Source organism: Neophocaena asiaeorientalis, unplaced genomic scaffold (assembly GCF_003031525.2).
Source record: "Neophocaena asiaeorientalis asiaeorientalis breed wild unplaced genomic scaffold, Neophocaena_asiaeorientalis_V1.1 scaffold133, whole genome shotgun sequence".
Taxonomy (NCBI): Eukaryota; Metazoa; Chordata; class Mammalia; order Artiodactyla; family Phocoenidae; genus Neophocaena; species Neophocaena asiaeorientalis.
In genome coordinates, this window is record NW_020174429.1 from 1,865,606 (window position 1) to 1,879,467 (window position 13,862).

The 13,862-nt window shown below is 35.8% G+C and overlaps 1 protein-coding gene across 3 annotated transcripts in view; it reads right to left on the reverse strand.

Moving 5' to 3' along the window:
* Positions 1-13,862, reverse strand: part of DYM (dymeclin) — a 375,649-nt gene that overhangs the window by 230,092 nt on the left and 131,695 nt on the right. For all 3 annotated transcript variants that reach the window (XM_024756785.1, XM_024756783.1, XM_024756784.1), the window contains exons 9-11: positions 10,629-10,811; positions 6,766-6,944; positions 4,799-4,924 (exon numbers count right to left, since the gene is read on the reverse strand). In XM_024756785.1, coding sequence (XP_024612553.1) covers positions 4,799-4,924; positions 6,766-6,944; positions 10,629-10,811 — 488 coding nt within the window. The remainder of the gene's footprint in view (positions 1-4,798; positions 4,925-6,765; positions 6,945-10,628; positions 10,812-13,862) is intronic.

A 13,862-nucleotide genomic window follows, 5' to 3' on the forward strand; every position in this document is an offset into this window, starting at 1 on the left:
TTCTTCCTTCAATTTTCAGAAGAATTCATAGGTAAAAAATCATCTGTGCCTACAATTTTCTATTTAGGATGATTTTACATTACAGAGCCAATTTCTTTAATATAAACAATTATTTTCTGTTCCTTCTGTGAGCTTTGCTTAGGTTTTTTTCTAGAGGGGGAGGGGATGTGTCCATTTCATGTAACATTTAAATTTTATGGTATAAAATTACTTGTATCAATAGTATCCTCTGAGGATTTTTAAATATCTGTGGAACCTTTCCTGATCTCCTCTTATGCACTTGCACTCTCAATAATAAATGTTTGTAGCTTTTTTTTCTTGATCATCTTTCTAGGCATTTATCAATCTTACTAGTTTCATATATTTTGCTTGTAATAGAAAAGCAGAAAGATATAAAATCAAAGATCTAAGCTTCTACCTAAAGAATTGAAAAAAATAAAGAACAAGTAAAGCTTAAGCAAGCAGAAGAAAGGAAATAAAGAGCAGACATTAATGACATTTTTAAAAATTGAGAAAATTCAATGAAATCAAAAGTTGGTCCTTTGAAAAGATTTTAATGGAGGGAAGGAAGAAAGGGAGAATGGGAGGGAAGGAGAAGGAGAGGGAAAAAAGAAAGGAGAAGAGAAGAGGAGAGAGAAGAGAAGAGAAGAGAAGAGAAGAAAAACCTCTAGACAGAAAGATGAAGAATAAGAGAGAAAAGACACACATTTCAATACCAAGATTGAGAGAGGTTAACATCTCTATGGCCATTACAGATATTAAAAGGTAGTAAGTTTTAAAAAAAGGTAGTAAGAATGTATTATGAACAACTAATGACACTGAATGCAATACCTTAGAAGTGTACAAATACCTTGAAATACACAAAGTACCAAAGCTCAAAACTTAACCAAATTGTATATGAAAATATATATAAAAGGATACTACATCATGGCCAAGCGCAGTTTATCCCATGAATGCAAGGTTGATTTAATATTCAAAAATTAATCAGTATATAATTCACTATATTTACAGACTGGAAAAAAATCCACATGATTCAGAATATATAAAGAAGCCTTACAAGTCAATAGTAAGACAAAAATCCAATTTTTAAAAAAAGAGGTATGGGGGGCTTCCCTGGTGGCGCAGTGGTTGAGAGTCTGCCTGCCAATGCAGGGGACACGGGTTCGAGCCCTGGTCTGGGAGGATCCCACATGCCGCAGAGCGGCTGGGCCCGTGAGCCACAATTACTGAGCCTGCACGTCTGGAGCCTGTGCTCCGCAGCAAGAGAGGCCGCGATAGTGAGAGGCCTGCGCACCGTGATGAAGAGTGGCCCCCGCTTGCTACAGCTGGAGAAAGCACTCGCACAGAAACGAAGACCCAACACAGCCATAAATAGATAAATAAATAAATTTTTTATAAAAAAGGAGGTATGGCTAAACAAGGCAACGTGAGGGACATCCCCGTGGTGATGGAAATGCTCTGAATCATGACTATTTCGAAGTCCATGTCTTGGTTGTGGTACGATACTACTGTTTTGCAATTATAGCTGTCACTGAGTGAAAACAGGTAAAAGGTACATGGGATCTCTCTGAATTTTTCTTACAACTACAATTTCAAAATAAGTATAATTTAAAACAATGGGAAAAAACTTGGAAAATACTTCACAAAAGCAAATATGTAAGCACATGAAAAGTACATGAAAAATGCTCAGTATCACTGGGTATTAAGAAATGATAATTCTAACCAGAATAAGATACCAGAATATATATCACAGACAGCTAGGTCCACAGTGGATGATTCCATGTAGAGAACTTTGTAAAAACACTTGACTTACTCATTTTTACTATTACACATAAAAAGGAAAAGGATAAAAGTAAACAGATCAACAAGAAAGTTAGACTCTAGAGAAAAGAACAATTTCTTTAAACACCTGAATGTCATCTAGAATATCCTGAAATCCTTATGGAATGGACTTGAATGTTGACTGAATCTAATGCCTTCCCTATCTTACCATCCCTGTTTTGGCAGTCAGTAAAATTTAATTTTAATGCAAAATCCTGTGCTAACTTAAAATTGTTTTAATTACCAAATGTAATGAAGATACAAAAAAGTACACAAAATAATATAATAAAAAGTATATCCACTGTTAAATTATTTCAAATCTTAATATTTTGGTCAGATATGGTTCAAAGTTTTGCGTGGTTACTTCTTTTACTTTTGTTTTTGCTGCTGTTGAAGTGAAAAGAATACTACAGACCTAGGGGAAGCCCCACTGTGCACCCTTCCCCATTTTCACTCCCCTTTCTTGCTCTGATATAGCCAGTACCCTGACTGTTTTACTTTGCATGTTCCACACATTTTCAATATTATAAACAGTGCTTTAGATGACCACTAATAAGCATGTCCTCTCTGCAAATGTGCAAGAGTCTTCCTAGATAACCTTGGAGTGAAATGCTGACTTGTGGGGTATACACAGCCTTCAATTTTACCTGTATCCCTTAAAACTAAACACACACCTGTCTTATGACCCAGCAATTCTACTCCTAGGTATATGCCCAAAAGGATGAGTGCGCATGTCCACCAAAATACATGTTCAAAAATGTGCACAGCTGCTTTAGCAAAAATAGCCCCAAAGTGGGGAACAAAAGCCAAATATCCACCAAGAAGGGCATGAATAAACATACTGTGGCACATTCATACAACAGAATAGTACACAGCAATAATAAGGAACAAACTAATGATACAGTAACATGGGTGAATTTTAGCAACACTGTCTTCAGTGAAAGAAGCCAAAATAAAAGGGAACACCCTAATTTCATTTCCTAATGCCCAGTAATAGTAAAAGCATTTTTCGTGTACTTTGCATGTGCTTACATATCTTCTTTTGAAAAGTATTTTTTCCAAATTTCTCCCCAATGTTTTAAATTATACTTTTTTATTTTGAAATAATTGTAGTTTTAAGAAAAATGCAGAGATATCCCATGTATCCTTTACCCATTTTCCCCCAGTGACAACTATAATTCAAGGAGAAGCAAAAACTAATCTATTAGGAGGGAATTCAGAATGTAGTTTGGTGTGGGATATTGACCAGAATAGGGCAAAAGGGCATCTTCTACTATGCTAGAAATGTTCAATAACTTGATCTGGGTGGTAATAATACAGGTATATATATATATACATAGAAACTCATAAGTTGTACCTTTAAAATTTGTGTACTTTCTGTTTTATACTTCAATTTTAAAATGTTTTTTAAAATCATCTGGTTTTTCAACTTATCAAAGGAAAGATAAATGCTAGTTTAAAAAAAAAAACTAAGTCAGTGCAAATATTTTCCCTCATGGTACTTTACTAAATAAAAGAATCAAAAAAATGTGTATGTTTTATCCTCTTTCTACAGTGTCAACATCCCTTAAACCTTAGCTGAAATGATGGTCACGCTATGTAAGAGGCAAAAATCGTTTCAACAGGAACAGTAAAGAAGAGTAAAGACGACATGAAAGCTCTACTGAAGAAGAATGTGTCTGTACTCAAAGACGAGTGAGACCCCTATAGCCCCATTCTCCCAGCCGACCCCCACACTAGACTGGAAGAATCCCTTCTCAGAAATTGATCAATTACCCCAAAAGAAAAGGCCTACAGCGAGTAGGACACCCAGAGAAATAGAATATGTAGAGCTCATTACGCTGAAGAAGTCTTGCCCACACACAGAACTTGCAATCAACATTTTAGTGCATGCTCCTCGATAGAAACAGATAAGCAAGAATCACCACACATTTCAGGAAAGCCTCCAACGAGGACTAAGACAGGAGCCAAAGACGAAAATGAAACGGAGAAAATATGCAATATGTTTTAATAGCTTTAGGGGGGTTCTCGGTTCTGCTAAAGTTGGGAGTTGCATTAGTGATTGGTATATGAATATAAAACAGGGCAATGATGTGCTACAGAAAAATTAAAACATGTACAAGAAAGGAAATACAATTATCAATCACTCCATCTGAGGGTAGAATAATAGTTAACAAAATCATAATAATGTAAAAGCTGAGTTAACCAAAAATGATAATAAGATGGAAGAAGGAAAAAGTCTCTGTGCTGGAAAGGGGTCTAGGAACCCAGAGAGAACACTCAAGATGTGCAGGAGGGAAAGCAGTTAATCTCTAAATCTGAAAAATCAAGAAATAACAATATAAGCATGTTATTTAGAAACATGGAAAGAGCTGACAGCATTTGTCTTTGGAGAGTGGTAATCAGGTATGGGGTAGACATGGGGTCTGCTAGTTTGCATTAAAACCTAGTACTTCTGTGTAAGTTTTAAAACCATGTACATGTATTACTTTGACACAAAGAAAATACCAAAGAGGAAGATAAAATCAGTTTGGGAATGGAACTCATAAACAGGACTAAAATGTAAAGAGTTAAATTATACTACACTATTTTACATTGTTTTACAAAACAATTTTCAGTCCTCTTCTTCTTCCCTATTCTTTCACTCATTCTACATAAAAGGAGCAAACCTGTTTGATAATTTCTGCCACAACTAAAAAGTGGAAATGGAGAGGAAAAGTGATCTCACTGCAGCAAAAACATTCCTATCAATTACTAAAGAAACTATTTTGACAGAGTTTTTAATAGTAGCTAATCGTCATTCAAAAAAAAAAAAAGCATCACTTCATAAATCTAAAGAAAGGCACACCATTTCTAAGTCAGGGACTTGCAGAAATATCTACCAGAAGCAAAAGAAGGAAGTAGGGTACTAAGGGTAGTAAATTTTATGGAGTGACATATCTGTTCTGTAACTCCGATTAAAGTGAAGCTAACTTACCACTTCGTGAATGGATCTATTGAAGCCATCATCTTCTGTAAGGATCAACAATACTATAAGGGCCATATAGACATGGTGTGAATTTCTTTCTTCCACATGATACAGAATCTCGAGAATTGGTAAAACCTAGTGAATAAAAATTTTAATTTACTATTACCATTACTTTATTATAAAACCAATGTTTTAAACCTCTATACTTTTATCATGTACCCTTTGCTTTAATTTCATAAACCAGCCTGTGACTGAAAGTACTTTCCATTTGTATAACTAAAGGACCACCAGAGAAAAGCATCCTCTTCTGCAAAGGTGCCGCCATGTACAGGCTGGGTTTACAGAGACCAATGGTCAACACCTGACACTCAATAGAGGCGATTCGGCCTCCAGCCTAGCAGGAACTTACACAATAAGGTATTCTTACAAACAATGCAATATATCAAGCATTACCTTCTTAACAGCAAAGATTGTAGGATAAAAGAACTGTTAACAACAAAATCAGATCAGCATAGTGAATTTCCTACCAGTAACATATTTTCTAATCACAGACTCAATAAATTATAGAAGAAAAAGAAAAGGGAAGGACATCAGTTAAAACATTATAAAAGTAATCTATGCAAGACATTAAAAACTAATACACAAGCCCCACCTCACCCCATCCCAGCCCCCCAAAAAATCCCCAAACAAAACCTTTTAACTTTTCACTGGTGTTGTCATCATATACAGACAACTGTTCCCCTGCATGATCTTTTGTACCAACATCCTTACCATGGAACTTTCTAGAGCCGATGATGTCATGGGCTTTCTGCTTATTCCCATCATTTTCCTTAGGCTACATCATGTTCAGAATTGTCTCTGCTTATATTCACTCACCCATTAGTAAATAAGCCTTTTCTTTACAAGCTTTTACTCACATGAGCAGTCCACTGTCACACCCAATTTTGCTATTTAAGCCAATGTTTTCCACATATAGCTGGTGTGCAGATGGGTTTGTTCATCACATTTTTTTGTCCTTAGTGTCACTCTGACATAGAATATGCTCTTCAATAAATTCTAATATTCCATGTTTACTCATTACTTTCATGTTTAATGCTGAAAAAAAGTGGCCACCAAATCCCTGGTGAATCCTGCTATCACTCTATAAAAATTGGTGCAGAGGGGACATTCCTGTTGCCACCAGCAAGCTGCCAGCTATTTCAGAGATGTTCACAATTTTATTAATGCATGAACAGTCCAACGTTATCTATAATTACGTATTTCAAACATGACATCAACACCTTAGTGAGGCAGCTTACTTTTCATAGAAACATTTTTGTTTACACATTAGTTATAATGGAAATCAATAATTGCCCATAGGAGTTGTTGTCTATGAGCAAAAACTTGGAACCAATTTCACTCACATAGTAAAGGGTAAAGTACATTTATATGATATCTGGCAACGGTACCTTAAAATAACTATAACACTCCAGGAACTGAGTTCAGACAGCCTTAGTGTCAAAGCCTGTTGAAGGGATAGGACACTTGGGAAAGTGAGTTGAAAAATCACCCTTCCTTTTAGCCATACTCATCAGGAATATGTGACAACTGTGATCAGCTACTTGAATTTAGTGACCAGGCACTTAGTAGCGGAAAGGAACCAAAAGGGTATAAAAATCTTCTTGACAATGGCAGCCAGTGCTTCTTGGAGGACTTCATCCAGGCTGAATCATGGGCAGTGGGAGGCTGTTAAGGACCTGAAGGACAGGGAAGTTTGCTGTGCTGTGTGCTCTCCTGCTCTGCACTGTGACGCCATCTCTACGTACACTGTCTCCTACACTGTAAAACTCATACCTCTGCCTTTGCCTGGTGGCATCTCCCTATCAACCTCTTGACTATCACCTTTGCAACCAGGCAAATATACATATCCTCTTAGGAAAAGAAATTACTCTTCAAAATATTATAAAATATAAAACCATGTTTAATATGATACTTACAAGATTTTCCATATCTGTGCGAGCCAACATGTATGTTCTAATATTACTATTCTGATGGAGCAATGTATACAAAAGGAGAGTTGCTTGATCAGATGTCTGCTGTTCACACAGGGCCATATACAAACTGTTAAAGTTAATCTGGAAAGCATGTGGAATTGACGAGGGGAAAGGACTGCTATCTGGAATATGGAAAACACAAATTTTTAAAAAATATTACATCTATTTTCTAGACTGTGCCTGATATTAAATAATAAAAGTATTGTTAATGTATACAATTCAGTTCCCATTAATTTTGTGTAAGTTGCTACATTTCAGGCTCAAAATTTCAATTTGTATTCTAAATTCTACCTAAAAAACAACTACACTAAAACATGACTACAGTTGATAACACAGTACTGTTCATTTGAAATTTGCTAAGAGAGTAGAACTGAAATGTTCTCACCAAAAACAAAAGAAACAAAAAAAAACAACCACACACACACACACAAAACACAAAAACCCAACCCAACCTAAACTCAGACAATTTATTTCTCTGTACTAGCTAAACCACAGCTTTCCAATGATTATAAATATATGAGCAAATACCATGTAACAGAGTGACTTTTTTTTAAAGCCAAGTATAAAAAAAACTAAGTCACGCAGTTTGACTCCACTACTATTTTTGCATTAACATAGCTGAATTAAATTGTCAATAAAAATATGAGCTTAAATAAATACAGCTATGGGGGTAGGCAAAAAAACCCATACAATTAATACATACAATTTAACCACAACATTGAAATGCTTTGTTACCAAAACTAAATGGTCATCAGTCCTAAATAAAAATATCTAGAGACAAACAGAAAATTCTCTTGTAAGGTAAGAGTTTAAAAGAAAAAAAAACTGCCTTGAAGCTAAGTTAATTTTTTTCAAATGAATTATCACGGCTGAAGTATCCATCAATGTCATCAATCCATTTATGAAGAAAATAGCTAGGATAACATATAATTTAGATAATTTTAAAATGATATCAAAATCAGTATGTTCAACATTAGCTTCTATAATAGAACATACCAAACCTAAGACAACTCTTGGAAAACATAAAACATTTTTGTTTAAAGGAAAACTTAAAACTAATTGACTACAACCACTAAGAAACTTTTTTTTTAAGTAGAGTTACTGGAATGATGAAAAGCATAAATTACAACCCACATAGGGAAAATTCTTGATATTCCAAAACTGACATAGCCCCTTTCCTACAGTTTACTGGATTTGTTTAAAAACGGAAGCAAGCAAGGTTAGGAAGTTTAAAAGGAGGTAAAGCTAGGTCAACTGACTTAGAGAAAATTATAGTCTCATCAGATAAAACACTGGAACATAACAGCACAAAGAGCTGATATTTTAATGTGTTTTGACAAGTATGCAGAAAGAATTGTTTTTTTTTTTTTTTTTTTTTTTTTTTTTTTTTTTTTTTTTTTTTTTGCGGTACACAGGCCTCTCACTGTTGTGGCCTCTCCCGCTTGCGGAGCACAGGCTCCGGACGCGCAGGCCCAGCGGCCATGGCTCACGGGCCCAGCCGCTCCGCGGCACGTGGGATCCTCCCAGACCGGGGCACGAACCCGAGTCCCCTGCATCGGCAGGCGGACTCCCAACCACTGCGCCACCAGGGAAGCCCAAGAATTGTTTTTTTAAAGACCCAGAACCACTAGCAAAACAAAACAAAACAAAATTTTAAAAAACCACTGCTTTAACATTTCCAGAAGCTGCGCTCTTATGGAAAAGAAACGTGTGCCAACAAAATCTTTATGATAGCACAGTCCTATGTCTCTCAGATTTTCCTTTTTAACCTTTATATTTGTGGGAAGAATGCATCTAAAAAATGTCTTCAACTTTACTACAAAGTGCCCTCACTTATCCTTCCACATTCAGAACATAGGTTATTTTTTCAATCCTAGCACTGTATTTTTGACACTTACAAAAATAATTGTTTTGTAAGACTGACCTATATTTTTGCAAAGGATGGCAAAAGGAAGTGTTGGATATATTGTGAGTATGCAAATATTACAGGATTTACAGAAGACTTGCTGGAGGAAGATGCTGGACACACTACACCTCTTTACAATGGAAGCAGAATAATACAGGTTCATCAACCTGTATTATACCTGACTACAAATGGAATACATATGTTGTGTGTCTATACGTTACTAGCTAGTAAGCCCTATGAACCAGCCATTATACTGACAGCTTTACGTGTATTATCCTTTATTTAACCCATATGACAACCATGTCATTACTCTGACCAGTTTTACAAAGGATGAAATAGAGGCTTAGAGAGATTAAGCAACTTTTCCAAGATCATCCCTGAGTAAACACAGATCAGCTCCTGTCGTTTTCACCACATTATACTGTTTCTTACAACAGCAGCAATAATTTAGTGAGTCCGTCCTATGATAAATGCTCATTTAATTCTTCTAAGAACCTTATGAGGTAGAGATTATAATCGCTGCTTCACAAATAAGGAAACTAGTATATTAAGAATATAATCTGGGATATGAACCCAGGTCAGTCTAACCCTAAAGCCAATGCTCTGAATCACACTGTTCTGTACCACAGTCTCCCAAAAGATGACTCTCCCAAGAAGGTTCAACCCTAAACAGTATCATCTGGCCAGAGCAGCAAAAGTAATAATAGCAGATACCATATACTGAACACCTGCTATGTTGCAAAATCTGAGCTAATCATTTCAAAACCCTACCTTGTTTGGTACTTATACAAATCCTATTAGGTGATACTATCTTCATTTTACAGAAAAGGCCATCGAGGCTTATTGAGATTAAGCAAACCGTGAAAGGCCTCACAGCTTTGAAGTGACAGGAGTGTGACATGAAGTCAGGTCAGCTTGACTCCAAACCTTCCTTTTTTAACCCTAAAGTCACACTGTCACCAAGAAGAGCACAGCAATGAGAATAGAAAATACTATTAGATACATGAGTCTTCATTTCTTATCTATCTAATTGTTTGAGACTCATATCCCCCTGCAAATAATAATGCCAGAAATGGCAAAGGCTCAACAAACACTGTCTGTAAGAAACGTATACTAGAACAGCTCTGGAAAGGAACAAAGCAAAGAGCACCAGAAGTGTTAAAAATCTTCCTAGCCAATAACTGCACTTCTTACCCAACTTAATTATATTAGTGTTGGATGTATTTTGAAAATCTAGCTACCATATTAATCTTGCTTTTAGAGTATAACCTTTTGATAAGTGATTACTGCTTCAACATGGAACTATCTGCGTGTGCTCTACTTCAGGGTTTTGGCAAATTACAGCCCACAGGCACCCCACCACCTGTTTTGGAAATAAAGTTTTACTGGAACCCAGTCATGCTCATTTGCTTATGTATTACCTATGCTGCTTTTATGTGACAATGGCAGTTAAGAGGTGGTGACAGAGACCACAAAAGCCATCTGCCCCTTTGCAGAAAAAGTCTGCTGAGTTCTGCTCCTATCTTTAGTTATATAAAACCCTAAATGGAATATAGATTTTAAATTAAAAATTTCAAATAATGTATCATTTGGAGTTTTCCAGGTTAATTCCTATCCCTAATAGGTAGGACAGGTGGATCTAAATTAAGCACATGATGGCTTGGTTATCTCTGAAAGAAATGTAAATATAAATGGATATAAAGAACCACAGCCCTCATCTAAGATTTACTTGACCTTCCTGAGAATATACACAGAAAATTTAGTTTTTCTCATCTTTAACCAACATGAAAATATACAACTTGACAGTCATCTCCACAAGTGAAAGTACACAATATGGGGTAAACAATACCCTCTTTCCTCATTAGAAAGACTATTCAGAGGAAAAGAAAATACCACAAACCTTGTGTATTCTTAAAGGACACGATGGCCTGTCTGTAGGGGTTTGGTGCATCTGCAGCGTCTGTCAGGTTGGCCAGAATCAGCAGAAGCAGGAGACTCTGGTTGGCCAGAGGGGAAGAAACTTCTGGAGCAGCAGCCGCTTTGCTGCCCACACCGCCCAGTGTGAAAACAGTCCAGAGTCCAGCTTGAGAAGAAAACACACAATTAAAATGTGCTGGGACTAGGGGTAGGACAGGAATAAAGACGCAGACGTAGAGAATGGACTTGAGGACACGGGGAGGGGGAAGGGAAAGCTGGGACGAAGTGAGAGAGTGGCATGGACCAAATGTAAAATAGATAGCTAGTGGGAAGCAGCCGCATGGCACAGGGAGATCAGCTGGGTGCTTTGTGACCACCTAGAGGGGTGGGATAGGGAGGGGGGGAGGGAGACGCAAGAGGGAGGAGATATGGGAACATATGTATATGTATAACTGATTCACTTTGTTATAAAGCAGAAACTAATGTACCATTGTAAAGCAATTATACTCCAATAAAGATGTTAAAATAAATAAATAAAAAAAAATAAAAATACAACTCAGCTCTGGTGGAAAACTACAAAAAAGAAATGTGCTGGGACTTGTAAGATGAATCTATTTCTGTACAATATTCTATACTTTCTCACATTTTAAAGTTTGAAATAACACTCCCTTTTTTGATTATGAAAGTAAAACAAGTCCATAGTTTGGAAATTCTCATATTGTCCAAGGACATAAAAATTTTAAAGACTGTCATTCCCTATTCCCATAATTCCACTTCCATTTCCCATAGATAACCAAGATAATATTAAGTTTCTTATGCATCTTTCTAAATTTTTCTTTACATATCAAAACATACACATAATTATAAAAAAATTTCACATACAACTTTATACCAATGTATTTGAAAACCTAAGCAAAATATTAAAATATCTAGGAGAAAACAAAATTGTCCAAAGAAGATGAAAGCCTGAATGGACAAATAACCTTATAAGAGTGTAAACCAGAGTCAAAGAGCCAATCCTTAAAAACCATCCAAGTCCAGATTTTTTTTTTTTTTACAAATAAGTCTACCAAACCCTCAAAGTACAGATAATTCTCATACTATATACGCAGTGCCAAAGTACAGAACAAGAATCATAGCTACATACTCATTTGACAAGGCCAGAAAAATCTCCTTGATACAGAAACTGGATTAAAAAATGCATTTAATCACATTAAAAAACAACTTAGGAATAAACCTAGCCAAGGAGGTGAAAGACTTATATGTAAGGAGGCTCATCAGAAAACTAAAAATAGAATTAGCATATGATCCAGAAATCCCACTCCTGGGCATATGCCCAGAGAAAACTGTAATTCGAAAGGATACATGCACCCCAAAGTTCACAGTGGCAGTATTTACAATAGCCAAGACACGGAAACAACCTAAATGTCCAAGCACAGATGAATGGATAAAGAAGATGTGGTACATATATACAATGGAATACTACTCAGCCATAAAAAAGAACAAAATAATGCCATTTGCAGCAACATGGATGCAAGTAGAGATTATCATACTAAGTGAAACAAGTCAGAAAGAGAAAGACTATCACTTATATGTGGAATCTAAAATATGACACAAATGAACCTATCTATGAAACAGAGACAGAATCACTGACATAGAGAAGAGACTGGTGGTTGCCAAGGGGGAGGCTGTGGGGGAGGAATGGAGTGGGAAGTTGGGGCTAGTAGATGTAAGCTGTTATATATGGAATGGACAGACAACAAGGTCCTACTGTGTAGCACAGAGAACTATATTCAATGTCACATGATAAACCATAATGGAAAAGAATATTTTAAAAAAAGAATGAATATATATGTATAACTGAATCACTTTGCTGTACAGCAGTAATTAACACATTATATATAAATCAACTGTACTTCAGCTAAAAACAAACCAAAAAAATAAGTGATCACTACACATCACAAATTTAAATTTATTCAAAACAATGTTCATGATACAGTTGGGAAACCTGAGGCATTTAATAAGAATATCAAAATTATATAAGAAAGTAAAACCAGTAGCCAAGTATTACTTGCTTTGGGACTGATTTGTTGTTTATCTTAACATTTTTTAAAATTTCCAGTCACTTCCTTCCACTCAGGGTATGCTCCATGACTGCCTACCCCTATATCCACCACTGTGTGTTCGAGGATAGTAAGCAAAGAAAAACACAATTAGAAAGTTCAATCTGCAAAAAAAAAAAAATCACAAAATGTTCTCCAAGGTAAAATATAAGTGTTTTATTTTTGGGGGGATTCTCTTCACAGCTGTGCATCTTCATTACTAGGAGAAATAAGAGTTGACTAGCACTGGACAAATTTCACAAACAAAATTCTGACTCGCTTTTAACAGAACTTGAAGTCTCCTTCCCCCCCACCCCCCTTCAAGTTTTTTCAACAGGGCTGCAAAGCTGCTTATAATGTCAACAAATGAACATTTTATTGAGAAGCTATCCCACTCCACCCCCACCGGACAGACAGCTTTCCTTCCTTTCTCTGATAAATATTACTGCTATGTGGCCTTTCCTTACAGGGAGAAATGAGGCAGCCTGCCATTGCCTACATTTTAGTTTAAACTGGCCATAATACTGGACCAGAATTCTTCCAAAAGTTTGTTTCTTTTTGCTGATCCAAGCCTCTGATCTATGACCCAAGAATCTTAGTGGAACTGCATTTTCCTGTTGGCAAAAGAAGCTTCTCTCCACCACAAAAAAAGGGAAAGTTACAGTGTATTTCCTTCTGTTCTAAAAACCAAATTAAGGATGGTCTCCAAAGTTTTTTAATTGTATCCCTCAGGTCCTCCGAATAAATGCTTAAAATAAAATTCACCTAACTAAAACTAAAAAAGTACTGAAATTAACTAAAAGAAAAAATCTAGTGTTGATGATTCCACCTTTTAAAAGTAGTGACTTCAAGATTATTTATCCTTAACAATAAAAATGTGAGAAAAATATAAAGTATGACAAACTGAAACATCAATAAAATAATAACCAAAGGAAAAAGAACTCTCATTTTAAGAAATTTTGAACTCAAAAGTAAACTATTAAGACAACGAAATTAAGGTAAATTACTGTTTTTTATATTACTAAACATGCCACTTGCCACTATAACTGATTTCTTATGTCTAAAAAATACATTACAGAACACTAATTATTCAAGCAAAACTATACAAAAAAATA